Below are 12,746 nucleotides of genomic sequence, written 5' to 3' on the forward strand. Positions count from 1 at the left end.
AAAAACAGAACAGCTAAATTCGCAAAATAATTGGCCGAAAATGAAAAACCAAATGAAATTTGAATATTTTCTCGTTTTGGCGGAACTGGAAGAATTTACCGGAAAGGAGAATAACCAACGTAGATGAGAGCGCAATTTGCATATTCCGTTGTAAAGTCGTTTTGTAAAGTCGATTCCCGAACTTTCACACTGACCGATATACACTTCCTTGAATTTTATTAGGTTGAACTTTTTAATAATATCTTTCTCATCAACACATTCTCGTATATATTCCCCAAGATACTGTTGTGGTGTATCTTTTCGATATTGGAGATTTCCTCTGGAATGTTTCACGAACGCGGGCAAAAACAAACTGAAATCCATTGTGGTCCATGCTAAGAGCCAAGAAGCAGATGCGGAGCGCAGCATCCGAACAAATGGCAAACATGTTAGCCATTTGTTGCTCGATAATTCGGACAAGTCGAAGATTACCATTCAAATTAAAGCGTCTGAATCACCCCCCCGACGTAATTAGTTGAGAATGGAGGGCGCGAGTTTTCTTACTGAGCGCTGGAACAGAGGAAAACCTATAAAATGATTGTTTAATGGGACCATCAGCTTTGTCCTGAAAAAAAAATCAAATTATTAATCGATCGTAATAGAAGAATATGGGTTTATCAAAATAAACTCGATTAAGTGGCTCCACGTGGTTATGTTCGGCTTTCTAAATTGAAGAGATTTCGTTAGAATTTACTGCATTGGAGGAGCCAGCTCCAGCATTCATTGACATTTCAACAAAACTCAGGCTTTCCTTTATAGATTTCTGGTTTACCTGGGATAGAACACTTAACTAGTCAATGTATCAACGCAATGCATCTGTGGGGATTACAGAAGGCTAAACGCGCAGACTGTTCCAGACCAATATTCTATTCAACTCATCCACAACTTTGCGCATCATCTCGTAAACTGTCGCATCTTTTCGACCTTGGATTTAACCAAGGCCTATCACCAAACCCCTGTAGCTCTAGAAGACATTCCATGGACGGCAATATGCACACCCTTTGGAGTTTTCGAGTTGACATGGATGACTTTCGGGTTGTGCAATGCGGCGCAAACCTTTCAAAGGTTCATTCACTCGGTCCTGCGAAACCTCAACTTCTGTTTCGTATTTTGGATGATTTGGTCGCTTCTTCCTCAGAGTCTGAGCACTTAGCCTAGCTCCAGTGCATTTTTCAACGTCTCCTTGAGGCCGGTTTAGTCCTAAACGTTGATAAATGCAAGTTTCTCCAAACACAGGTGAGATTTCTCGGCCACTTCATTTCCCCTGACGAAATACAGCCCGACCGAGACAAGGTGCAAGCAATCACAAGCTTCCCGCGTCCGAAAACTGTAAAAGATTTACGGAGGTTCTTGGGCATGCTAAATTTCTATCGCCGTTTCCTGCCCAAGGCCGCCCAACACCAGTCCGTTTTGAACGCGTACTTGTCTGGCCCCAAAACAAAGGACACACGAAAGATTCATCATCATCATCAACGGCGCAACAACCGGTATCTGGTCTAGGCCTGCCTTAATAAGGAACTCCAGACATCCCGGTTTTGCGCCGAGGTCCACCAATTCGATATCCCTAAAAGCTGTCTGGCGTCCTGACCCACGCCATCGCTCCATCTTAGGCGAGTCTGCCTCGTCTTCTTTTTCTACCATAGATAGTGCCCTTATAGTCTTTTCGGGTGGGATCATCCTCATCCATACGGATTAAGTAACCCGCCCACCGTAACCTATGGAGCCGGATTTTATCCACAACCAAGCGGTCATGGTATCGCTCATAGATTTCGTCATTGTGTAGGCTACGGAATCGTCCATCTTCATGTAGGGGGCCAAAAATTCTTCGAAGGATTCTTCTCTCGAACGCGGCCAAGAGTTCGCAATTTTTCTTGCTAAGAACCCAAGTTTCCGAGGAATACATGAGGACTGGCAAGATCATAGTCTTGTACAGTAAGAGCTTTGACCCTATGGTGAGACGTTTCGAGCGGAACAGTCTTTGTAAGCTGAAATAGGCTCTGTTGGCTGACAACAACCGTGCGCGGATTTCATCATCGTAGTTGTTATCGGTTGTGATTTTCGACCCTAGATAGGAGAAATTGTCAACGGTCTCAAAGTTGTATTCTCCTATCCTTATTCTTCTTCGTGTTTGTGTTTGACCAGTGCGGTTTGATGTTGTTGGTTGATTCGTCTTCGGTGCTGACGTTGCCACCATATATTTTGTCTTGCCTTCATTGATGTGCAGCCCAAGATTTCGCGCCGCCTGCTCGATCTGGATGAAGGCAGTTTGTATAATACATCTCGGGTCGTTCTTCCCATGATGTTGATATCGTCAGCATAGGCCAGTAGTTGGGTGGACTTGAAGAGGATCGTACCTCTTGCATTTACCTCGGCATCACGGATCACTTTCTCGAGGGCCAGGTTAAAGAGGACGCATGATAGCGCATCCCCTTGTCGTAGACCGTTGTTGATGTCGAATAGTTTTGAGAGTGATCCTGCTGCTTTTATCTGGCCTCGCACATTGGTCAGGGTCAGCCTAGTCAGTCTTATTAATTTCGTCGGGATACCGAATTCTCTCATGGCCGTGTACAGTTTTACCCTGGCTATGCTATCATAGGCGGCCTTAAAGTCGATGAACAGATGGTGCAACTGTTGTCCATATTCCAACAGTTTTTCCATCGCTTGCCGCAGAGAGAAAATCTGATCTGTTGCTGATTTGCCCGGAGTGAAGCCTCTTTGATATGGGCCAATGATGTTCTGGGCGTATAGGGCTATCCGGCCTAGTAAGATAGTGGAGAATATCTTATAGATGGTACTCAGCAACGTGATACCTCTGTAATTGCTGCGCTGTGTGATATCTCCCTTTTTATGTATGAGACAGATAATGCCTCGTTGCCAATAGTCAGGCATTGATTCGCTGTCCCATACCTCCACCACAAGTTGATGAACCACTTGCTGTAACTGGTCGCCTCCATATTTAACCAATTCGGCTGTAATTCCATCGGCTCCTGGCGACTTATGATTTTTTTGCCGATGTCCTAAACGTTGATAAATGTAAGTTTCTCCAAACACAGGTGAGATTCCTCGGCCACTTCATTTCCCCTGACGGAATACAGCCCAACCGAGACAAGATGCAAGCAATCACAAGCTTCCCGCATCCGAAAACTATGAAGGATTTACGGAGGTTCTTGGGCATGCTAAACTTCTATCGTCGCTTCCTGTCCAAGGCCGCCCAGCACCAGTCCGTTTTGAACGCGTACTTGTCTGGCCCGAAAACAAAAGACACACGAGAGATCGTGTGGTCTGAAGAGGCTGTCCGCGTGGTTGATCGATCCCGACAACAACTGGCTGATGCTACATTCTTGGCATCTCATCGCAAGATGCACCCCTAGCCGTTTTTGTTGATTCCTCTGTCATCGTAATAAGTGCTGCTCGTCACCAAAAGGTGAATCAAGTCTGGCAGCCGTTAAGCTTCTTTTCCAGACAGTTAAACCCCGGTCAACGGAACTACCGCACCTACGATCGAAAACTGCTCGCCGCGTACTTGAGCATTAAGTACTTCCGCTTCTCCCTAGAAGGCAGGCCGTTCACCGTGATCACGGACCATAAGCCTCTCACATATGCTTTGAAACAGAAGCTTCAACACCTGAGCTTTATAAGCCAGTTTACGTCCGACATACAGTACATGTCCGGCAAAAACAACATAGTTTCTGACGCTTTGTCACGCGTCTCCGAGGTTAACATCCCGCCTCACTCGACTTCTCGGCTATCGCCAAGGCGCAGGAGGATGACGTAGTACTTCAGAGCCTCAAATCTAACCCCAAATACAAATTTCCTCTCTCTCTGCTGCGAATACTCGGAAAAGGGACCCCGGCCACCTTTCGCAAGGAAGTGTGCCACCTGGTTCACGAATTAGCGCATCCAGGCATCAGGACAACAAATCGGCTAGTCACTGAAAAATACTTTTGGCCTTCCATGAATAAGGACGTAAACTCCTGGGCCAGAGAGTGCATCGTATGGCAAAAGTGTAAAATCACCAGGCATGTAAGAAAAGAAGTGGGCTCATTTCCCCGCACTACCAAGCGGTTCCACACAATACACCTCGACATTGTAGGCCCTTTGCGAGACTCGCACGGTTACAAGTATTGCCTTACAATCATCGACAGGTTTACGCGGTGGCCTGAGACAATACCGCTGAAGCCCTCTGTCGAGAGTGGATCCCTTGCTTTGGTGTCTCTGCAGTGGTCATCACTGACCAGGGCATGTAATTTGAGTCCAATCTTTTCTCGGAGTCCTGGGATTCAAATGCCAGCGAACTACGGCATACCACCCGCAATCCAATTTGATGCTACCCGTCGCAACTGGAGAACATCGGCACCAAAGATCTGATGCATGATGCGTCCTTAGGCGGGCCATTCACATAGGAAATGCTCTGTGGATTCCGCTTCCTCATTACAGGAGGGACACGTATCATCTTGAATAATTCCTATTCTGAAATATGCCCAGCTAGTGAATTATGGCCTGTCAGGTTGCCCACAATATTCCTGCAAGCCCTCCTGCTTTTCGACAGGATAAATTTGTTCTGGCAGGAAAAGTTTGGTTTGTCGAGCAGCCTTTAGGCTCTGCCACCTGTCATTGGGGGAAGCTTGTTCCCAGTTTTTGAAGACAGACTTAGCCAATGCTACTGATACTTTAATTGCTAGTTCTGGTCCCGGCATAGGGGAGATTGACCCCTCTTTCGCTAAAGCATCCGAGATTCATTTCTCTCTACACCACAGTGACCAAGTACCCAGGGTACCGTATTGAATCTAGAGATAGAGTTCAAACGGTTCCTGTATTCCTGAACAATTTTCGAGGTGATGAAAGGACTACTGAATGCTCTCACTGCAGATTGCGATGCGCCTGCCTTTCAACCGCTCGTCAATCACTCAGTTTGCCGCTCTTAGGATCGCATAAACTTCGGCTTGACACACCGTTGCGTATTATTAGAAAGGAAAAGCCCACTTCTCATTTTTATTTGAGAGGTAGGCTCCGGCTCCCGAACCCTCTTCTGTTTTTGAGCCATCGGTGTAGAAGACTTCCGTATATCCCGCTACGCATTCCTCTGGGACTTCCCAGCCGCCTCCACGCTCCAGGGTAACTTCATATCTTCTACCAAACAGATGTATGGGACACGAAAATCGGAAGGCATTTTACGAACTGGATTCAGTACTCCCAGTAACTCTTCCTATGCTCTGTGCCCCTCAGATCCGTTGTTTCCCCATCGATCAAATCGAATTAGTCTATGAGCTGCTCTCATTGAAGTGCTTTAAATAAATATATCCAGGGGCTGCAAATTGAAGTGCATTTAGAGCTGCGCCGGATGTCGTGCTCATGGCACCAGTGATACCCAGACACACAATTCTTTGCAGTGCGGCTAGTTTACGGTGAAAACCTTTTTGTTTCATCTTAATCCACCACATTATGGATGCACGAACGAACATCGGCCTAATGATGGCAACTTATATCCACATTACCACATGAGGCTTGTTCCCCCATGTCGAGGCAAAGGCCCGTCTGCACAGTCCATAAGCGGTGAGAGCTCGTTTCATCTTTACCTCTACATGTTTCTTCCAAAGAAGTTTTTCATCTAGAAAGACTCCCAGATATTTGACTTCTTCGGAGAGTTGAAGGGTAGTACCCTTCATCTCAGAGAGGCAAAGTCCATCCAGTTTTCACCTTTTTGTGAATAACCCCATTGTGGTTTTATTTAGATTAACTGAAAGGCCATGTCTGAGGCTCCAATTGTCTATAAAATCAATGGCACCTTGCATATTTCTACACACCGTTCCAAGATGCGGTCAACAGCAAGCACAGCCATTAAGTATAACTTTTTAGTGAACTTTTCCTCGCAATTGGAAAGTTCTTCACTTTATTCGTGTTTCAGGCAAATGACTCACAAACTCTCGTCAATTTTAAATGAGATAGAATTTTCTAGCGCGAAATCTACCGAGTTATAATTGATTACAATATTTTGAATTTAAGAGGAACTACGCTAAAACACTGGAGGAACTCAATTAACACGAACTACTCTTAATCTCGTTGAAAAGTCAAATAATAAATATAATAATAATAAAACGTTTTAAATTTTGATTCAAGTCACGAGTGATTTAATACCGAGTGTTCAGCGCCGCGGTTGGATACAGAAGAGACCGACTTATTTCCATGCGGTCCTTACTGTCCCAACCAACGGCATTTTTCCACCGCTAATTCTCCACTCCCCTGGTGCGTTCAGAAAATGACTGAGTGGAGAGTTCGCCATCTACCCGTCCGCATCCGCAACATTCGAAATAAATTTCGAATGCCGCAGATCCTGCCGCGCCACAGCCACGTCATCAGCATAAGCTTCAGCGTGTATTGGCAAATTTTGCAGTTCGCATAGTAGTGAGTCGATCAGCATACTCCACAGAATTTCCGAAAGCACTCCACAGATAGCGATCGATACCCACCTCAGGGCACAGCAATCTCTGCGTTAGCATAGCATGGATTCACTTAATTAAGACATCATCAATACTATGCGTTCTGGCGGCGCAAAGCTTTTGAAAACCGCACAGTCAAAAGCCCCTCCAAAGTCCACGAACACCCCTAAGTGTGTTTCCATGAATGTAATGCTCCATCAGTCTCTCCAAGCCTTTCAGCAAGAATGAAGTCAAGCTGACCTATCTGAAGTTCTTTGGATTATAATAGTCATTTTTCCCAGGTTTCACACCATGAAGACTACCTTAACCTTTTGCCAAGAGGAAGGCACGTAGCCCAGAGCAAGACATCCGCGAAAAATATTTCTTAGAGGTTGCTCTAAGTGCAAAATGTTCAAAGGGCAGTATGGCAGCTCTCACTTTTCATGGATATCAACCGCTTTTGCAATGTTCCAATTCCCCTTGCAGCACTTGCGTGTTGAAAGAGTGCCCCTTGCCCCTTGCCACTTCTCTCCCCCGTTCTCGCGGGTGGTGTACTTTCAGGAGGGTCTGTACTGAATCCAGTCTGGAGCTTGTGGACATACCGTCGGGTTTTCTAAGAGAGTCCAACTTTGCCGACTCATCCTTTTTATGGAATCTTGAAGTCTCTCTTTCGCCTTCCAGTTCGTCACAGTACGCTCTAAAGGAGCCTCGTTTCGAACACTTAACGGGCCTCTTATATTTACGCTGTGAGTTCCTGAAATTTAACCAGTCTTCGTTCAGAAGTCGCCTGGTTGATTTCCTGAGTTTTTGCTGTTTCCGGTTCCACTAAGGAACCGTTTTACCGCGTTGACCTCGGGAAGTAGGACAAGCCTATTCATAGCCCTCTAAAAATGTCCAGTTCAGAGTTTTCAATTCATCTTCCAGCGCCAAAGGAGTCCTTAGTCGCCTAGGGAACTGTACTTTATTGCAAAGAAGTTGATTGAACTTTGTCCAATCCGTTTTCCTAGGGTTCCGTCTTTGTACTGCAGACTGTTCGCCCGCAATAGTCACATTGAATTCTAGGTATCGGTGATCTGACAATGAGACCTCGTCTAACGCTCGCCAGTGTGTAATCAACTCTAACACTTTTGAGGTACAGATTGTTAGGTCAATTACTTCGCTTCTTTTCGGTCTCACGAATGTAGCGGCGCACCCTACGTTTACAGTCATAAGACCAGCTGAAGTGACGAAATCAAACAGCTTCTGAGAAGTCTCCCGTTTCTAGTCTAGAGCCTATGTGCTCTTTAGAAATTCAAGCTCTTGACTGTCTCACAGAAAGGCTCGAAGTGGTGGGGGCCTTAAAGCGCGTATGTCCAGAGGTAATTAATACCCGGGTATGAATCACTTTAGTGAATGCTTCAGGCCAAAAACACCATGGCAAACAAAACGCTACGTCCTGATGGTATCCCGGCGGATGTTTACAAACTGGTGTTCCGTCAACTGCCAGACTTGCTGCTCGGGGTGTTCAATGCTTGCCTGAAGGAAGACATTATTCCTTGTCGCTGGAAGGAGGCGAGACTCACACTAATCAGCAAAGGAAAAGGAGACTCTGAGCTGGCGTCTGCCTAGCGACCGTTGTGTATGCTTAACACGTCCGGGAAAGTGTTCGAAAAGCTCATCAGGGGTAGACTCGCTGAAGTAATCTGCGCTGCCGGGGACATATCCTCAAGGCAGTTCGGGTTCACAGCAGGGATATCCACGGTGGATGCTGTTATGGAGGTCGTGGATACGGTTCGTGAAGCGGAGGCACAGCAGCCGATCTCGACGAATAGTATTTCTCATAACGCTTGATGTCAGAAATGCCAAACAGATATGTTAGGTACATTAGAAAACTCATTACGCGTGCCGAGCTATCTTTTGTGGATATTGAGGGATTTTCTGAATGGCCGCTCTCTGCTCTATGAAATGCTAGAGGGCCAGAGGAGGATGGAGATCACGTCGGAAGTAACACAGGAATCCATCCTACGGCCGGACTTCTGGAACGCTTCCTACTATAGTCTGCTAAGCCAGTCTGCGTAACCGACCAGACGCGACTCTTCGGGCATATCGAGTCTCAGCAGACTATCTTAGGAAGCGTTCCAGAGGTTCGGCCCTAGGATGGACCCCTGTGCCACTCCCGGCGTGATTTCCATCCTCATTGGGCCCTCTAGCATCTCATAGAACATGGAGCGGTCTTTCAGATAATCCCTCAATATCCGCAAGAGATAGCTTGGCACGTGAAATAAGTTTTCTAGTGTGCCTAGTATATCTGTCCATCTTACGGAATTGAGGCATTTCGGCTCGATGAGCCGCATCCACGAACTCCATAATAGCATCCACTGTGGAACTCCCTGCTGTGAACGCGAACTGCCTTGGGGATAAGTCCCCGGCAGCGCGGATCGCTTCAGCGAGTCTACTCTTGATGAGCTTCTCGAGCACTTTTCCGACCGCGTCAAGCATACACACCTATCGGTATGCAGACGGGAGCTCCGGGTTTCCATTACCCTTACTGATCAACGCGAATCTGGCCACTTTACAGCGACAAGGAACAATGCCCTCCTTCAAGCAAGCGTTGAATGCTTCAAGTAGCAATTCTGACCGTTGGCGGAACACCAGTTTGTAAACTTCCGCCGGGATGCCATCAGGGTCTTCTTGTTTTTTATAGTGAGAACTGATTCTTCGAACATTCTCATTGTGAAATGGGGGCAATCCTCGACGCTTTCCGCGCTATTTATATCAACCCGTATAGGGTGTCTGGGGAACAATGCTTGTTTCGGCATTGCCCGCTAATTAGCACTAGATCAACATTTACTTCCCCAGCGAACTGTGCCAGCAACTGGTGAGCGATTACACTCCGGTGCATGTTAATTTGTAAAATGCGGATCATGCTGTTCGCAACCTAGCCCTTTTCAATTCTGCCCTGAAAATTGGACACCGTCCCGAGCCCGCAGTGTGTGCGACGCTCTCACCAGACGCGCCACGATCCCTGCAGAGAATGCAACCCTCGCTTTCATTGCAGGACTTCCCTTGATGACCCACTTGGCCGCATCTCTGGCATGCTGTCCTCCTGTCCGGTCCCTTGGAAGCTGCTGACGTGTGTCCATAGTCCAGACACCTGTAGCATTTGGTGGGGACTATCCGCATTCGCACCCTGCATACTACCCACCCCATTTTGATACTCTTCCGCTGCTAAGGAGTATCCTCACATATTGCTCGGGATCTTCCACCACGGCGAGCTTTTGGCCTCAAACATTTACAGAGGTGATACCTACCCGGGCATTGGTTATCTCTGGACACTAACGTAGCGGATTTCACTAAGGACTTCCGCGAATGTCTTGCCTTCCGTCGGCTTAATGAGCAGAGCCGACGGTCTAGTCCTTCGTTTCCTCGTCTTTTCTGCTCCTGGCTTTTGGTTGGCAGCCTCCTTGTCAAGATGAATGGTGGAAGACGCTGAATACATCTTTTCTCCTTTAAAAGGTGGGAGCGCGTATGCGATAGAGAAATGAATGATGTGGTCAACTGAGATAATAATGAGCTTCATCAGCCGATCATCAAATGGCTCGACTTCTTTAATGGTATCACGGAAACCCTTAGTGATGGTCAAAGGTCTCCGTCTTACCAGTGGTGGTACCAATATCCAACGTGCAGACACGGTTTTGTGTTCTTCCGACTAATTTACTCACGTCCTAGTGTCGCCCATGCGTCAATAACACTTGCTCGTTTCTCAACAGGGCTCTCGGGGAACGTCCTGTCGCAGTGACAGAGGTCAACGCTCTAGCTTTTTAGTATAGTACTAAGTCCGTTGAATCCGACCTTTCTCCTTAGTCCCGTCGCACTGTTCATTAGTTTCCATCTACCTCGATTTCTCTAAGGACTTTGGGTCTTTTAGTCGCATGATAATTCTGTGCACAGTTACCTCACTTAACGTTTCCCCGTCGCTCATTATATGGCTCCTCTCCTACTTCACTAACCGATTCTCTAACGTATATCCCGTGCCTTTCCTGAAGTGTACTAAAAAGATCCATTCTAGGTCCACTACTATTTTTATCCTACATCACTGACTTTCCCTTTCTTCACCCTTGTCTTGCTTGCTTTACGCCGATTATCTCAACCCTTTTCCTCTGTACATTCCTCCTCTGCTGAATTTGACTCTGTCCAACTCTCTTTAACATTTTCCAACTCCTTAGTTAGAAGCATCCTCGAGTGTTGCTCCATGATATGGTGCCTCTTACACAACTGTGGGTTACTTATCTTTGAAAAAGTTTAATGTGAATTCACCCGATCCATCCACTTTAAGAAGGATTTCTCTTGTGTAAGCCATTCTACCTGTCTGCACTCTTTTAATCTCCCTTATCCGAAAATACACAGAACCTTCGTTGATTTGTGGACGCTATTGTAATTCTCTACTGGAGGAATCCTGCGAGAGCGCTTTACGGAACTTGAACACTATTTCCACTCCCCAGTTCCAGAGCTATGTCATTGTTTTAATGCACTGTAGCGTAGTCCGGTGAAATTATGGTCATACCATAGTTTTTAGCGTACCCTATTTTTTACTATCTGCTTCTTCTGTATTTAATTAGATTCGCTTTCTATATTGTTCTTTTTAAATAAAAAAAAAATGCATTAATATTATTCTATCTATCACTTCTAGAGGCTCGTTCACATGGCGTTGGGTACTATGCATTTGCAACGGATGAAGAAGAGAGAGCGAAGCAAATGAAAGCCTTGGATGAAATGCGTAAAAAGACGCTTGAGGAACAGAAGCAGCGCGAAGCACAAAGGCTCAATAGAGAAAAAATCATAGCAGAACGCGTTAAGGCTGCCAAAAACCGACAGAGGGCTCGTTTGGGTTTGCCTCCTATTGAAGGTAAGTTTAGATTTAAATTTTTTTATTTCTATTTTCAACTCCCTGACTTCATATCCACTAATACAGACGAACCAGAATCGGAGCAAACCAAACTTTACAACTCCAAGGATGAAGAAAAACGTCTCAAACGTGAAGAAAAGGAACGACGTCGAAAAGAGCGTGAAGACAAAAAGAGGGAAGAGGAAAGGAAACAACACATACGTCCATGGGATAAAAACAAACCAGGTGTACCACCAACAAATGATTCTTCAAATTCTGAAAATGATGACGATTGGAACTATAAACCCGAACGTGAACCCATGTCCCAGGAGCAATGGAATGAGATGAAACGTGAAGAACGGAATCCTGAATTCGCTCCGATGCCTGGACCACCACCGCCCCCGTTGCGACAATTTCGTTCTCAGCCTTCCTTCATACCTCACTCAGAAGATGCTGGTCCAAATCCTCTTTTCTTTACAACTAAGAAAGTTCCTCACAAGGAAGTTCCAAAAGAATTCCACAAGCGAAATTATTCTGCCGCAATGACGAGTCCAAATAGTATCGATGATGAAGAGGGTGAATCGGCTTGTGATCGGGAGCCAGCAAGAGGAGCCGAAATACCTCCTCCACCTACGTTTGAATATTATGGACCAACTTCTGCTAAACGCGAGAAACTATCAAGGCCAGACTTGGAGCAGTCGATTGCAGCTGGACTGAAGTTCCTTCGAAATCAATCTGATAAGGGAGTTTTGCCAACGAAGTCCAGCTGGACGGCGAATGCTGATTATTGATTTGTTATGTAACATTTATATATGTATGTGGAATAAACAAGCTGCATAAAATTACTACGTGTTCTTACCTTCAGATTATTCTATTTTCGTTTATTTTATTGAACCTGTATTCGGCCCTGTGGGTTGGGCTTAAGGAGACACTAAAAGTCTTCTTTACTTGTCGTAAAAAGCGAATAAAAGGGGTAGAAATCTGTTTGTTCTCAACCTGCATATTCCGAAACTTTACTGCTACCGAAACACCAATAACGTCTCAGATAGGCACTGTTCTCACGGTTACTACCTTTGTTATTCGACAATGGCATCGAATAATGCTTCCTACATCTAAGTCATATTGGGATCGTGATGAGTGATCTGAATTCCAAGGGCCCTGATAACATCTTCCTCGGACATGTGATGGGGAAACACTATCTTGGCGACCGTAACGGTAATGGTGGAAGGTTTGTGGATTTCTACAGCTTCCACTCCCACCATATTATTCGAGCAAAAAGTCTACCAGAAGGTCAGTTGGGTTGCAAAGTGACCGACAAGAGAGGCGGAGGGATCCCAGAATGTCGATTGGAACATTCCTGCTAATAAGTATGCTGCTTCTCCTAATCTCCGGAATGCACTTTTCGGGCGTGACGCGCTCGAACTCCA

The 12,746-nt window shown here is 45.9% G+C and overlaps 2 protein-coding genes across 2 annotated transcripts in view; one reads left to right on the plus strand and one right to left on the minus strand.

Moving 5' to 3' along the window:
- Positions 1–335, minus strand: part of LOC119660254 — a 72,587-nt gene extending 72,252 nt beyond the window's left edge. Inside the window, exon 1 of the mRNA XM_038068709.1 lies at positions 100–335. Coding sequence (XP_037924637.1) covers positions 100–142 — 43 coding nt within the window. The 5' untranslated portion in view covers positions 143–335. The remainder of the gene's footprint in view (positions 1–99) is intronic.
- Positions 1–12,154, plus strand: part of LOC119660253 (coiled-coil domain-containing protein 174) — a 121,941-nt gene extending 109,787 nt beyond the window's left edge. The window contains exons 5-6 of the mRNA XM_038068708.1: positions 11,125–11,340; positions 11,407–12,154. Coding sequence (XP_037924636.1) covers positions 11,125–11,340; positions 11,407–12,110 — 920 coding nt within the window. The 3' untranslated portion in view covers positions 12,111–12,154. The remainder of the gene's footprint in view (positions 1–11,124; positions 11,341–11,406) is intronic.
- Positions 12,155–12,746: the final 592 nt, after the last annotated feature.

Source organism: Hermetia illucens, chromosome 6 (assembly GCF_905115235.1).
Source record: "Hermetia illucens chromosome 6, iHerIll2.2.curated.20191125, whole genome shotgun sequence".
Classification (NCBI taxonomy): Eukaryota; Metazoa; Arthropoda; class Insecta; order Diptera; family Stratiomyidae; genus Hermetia; species Hermetia illucens.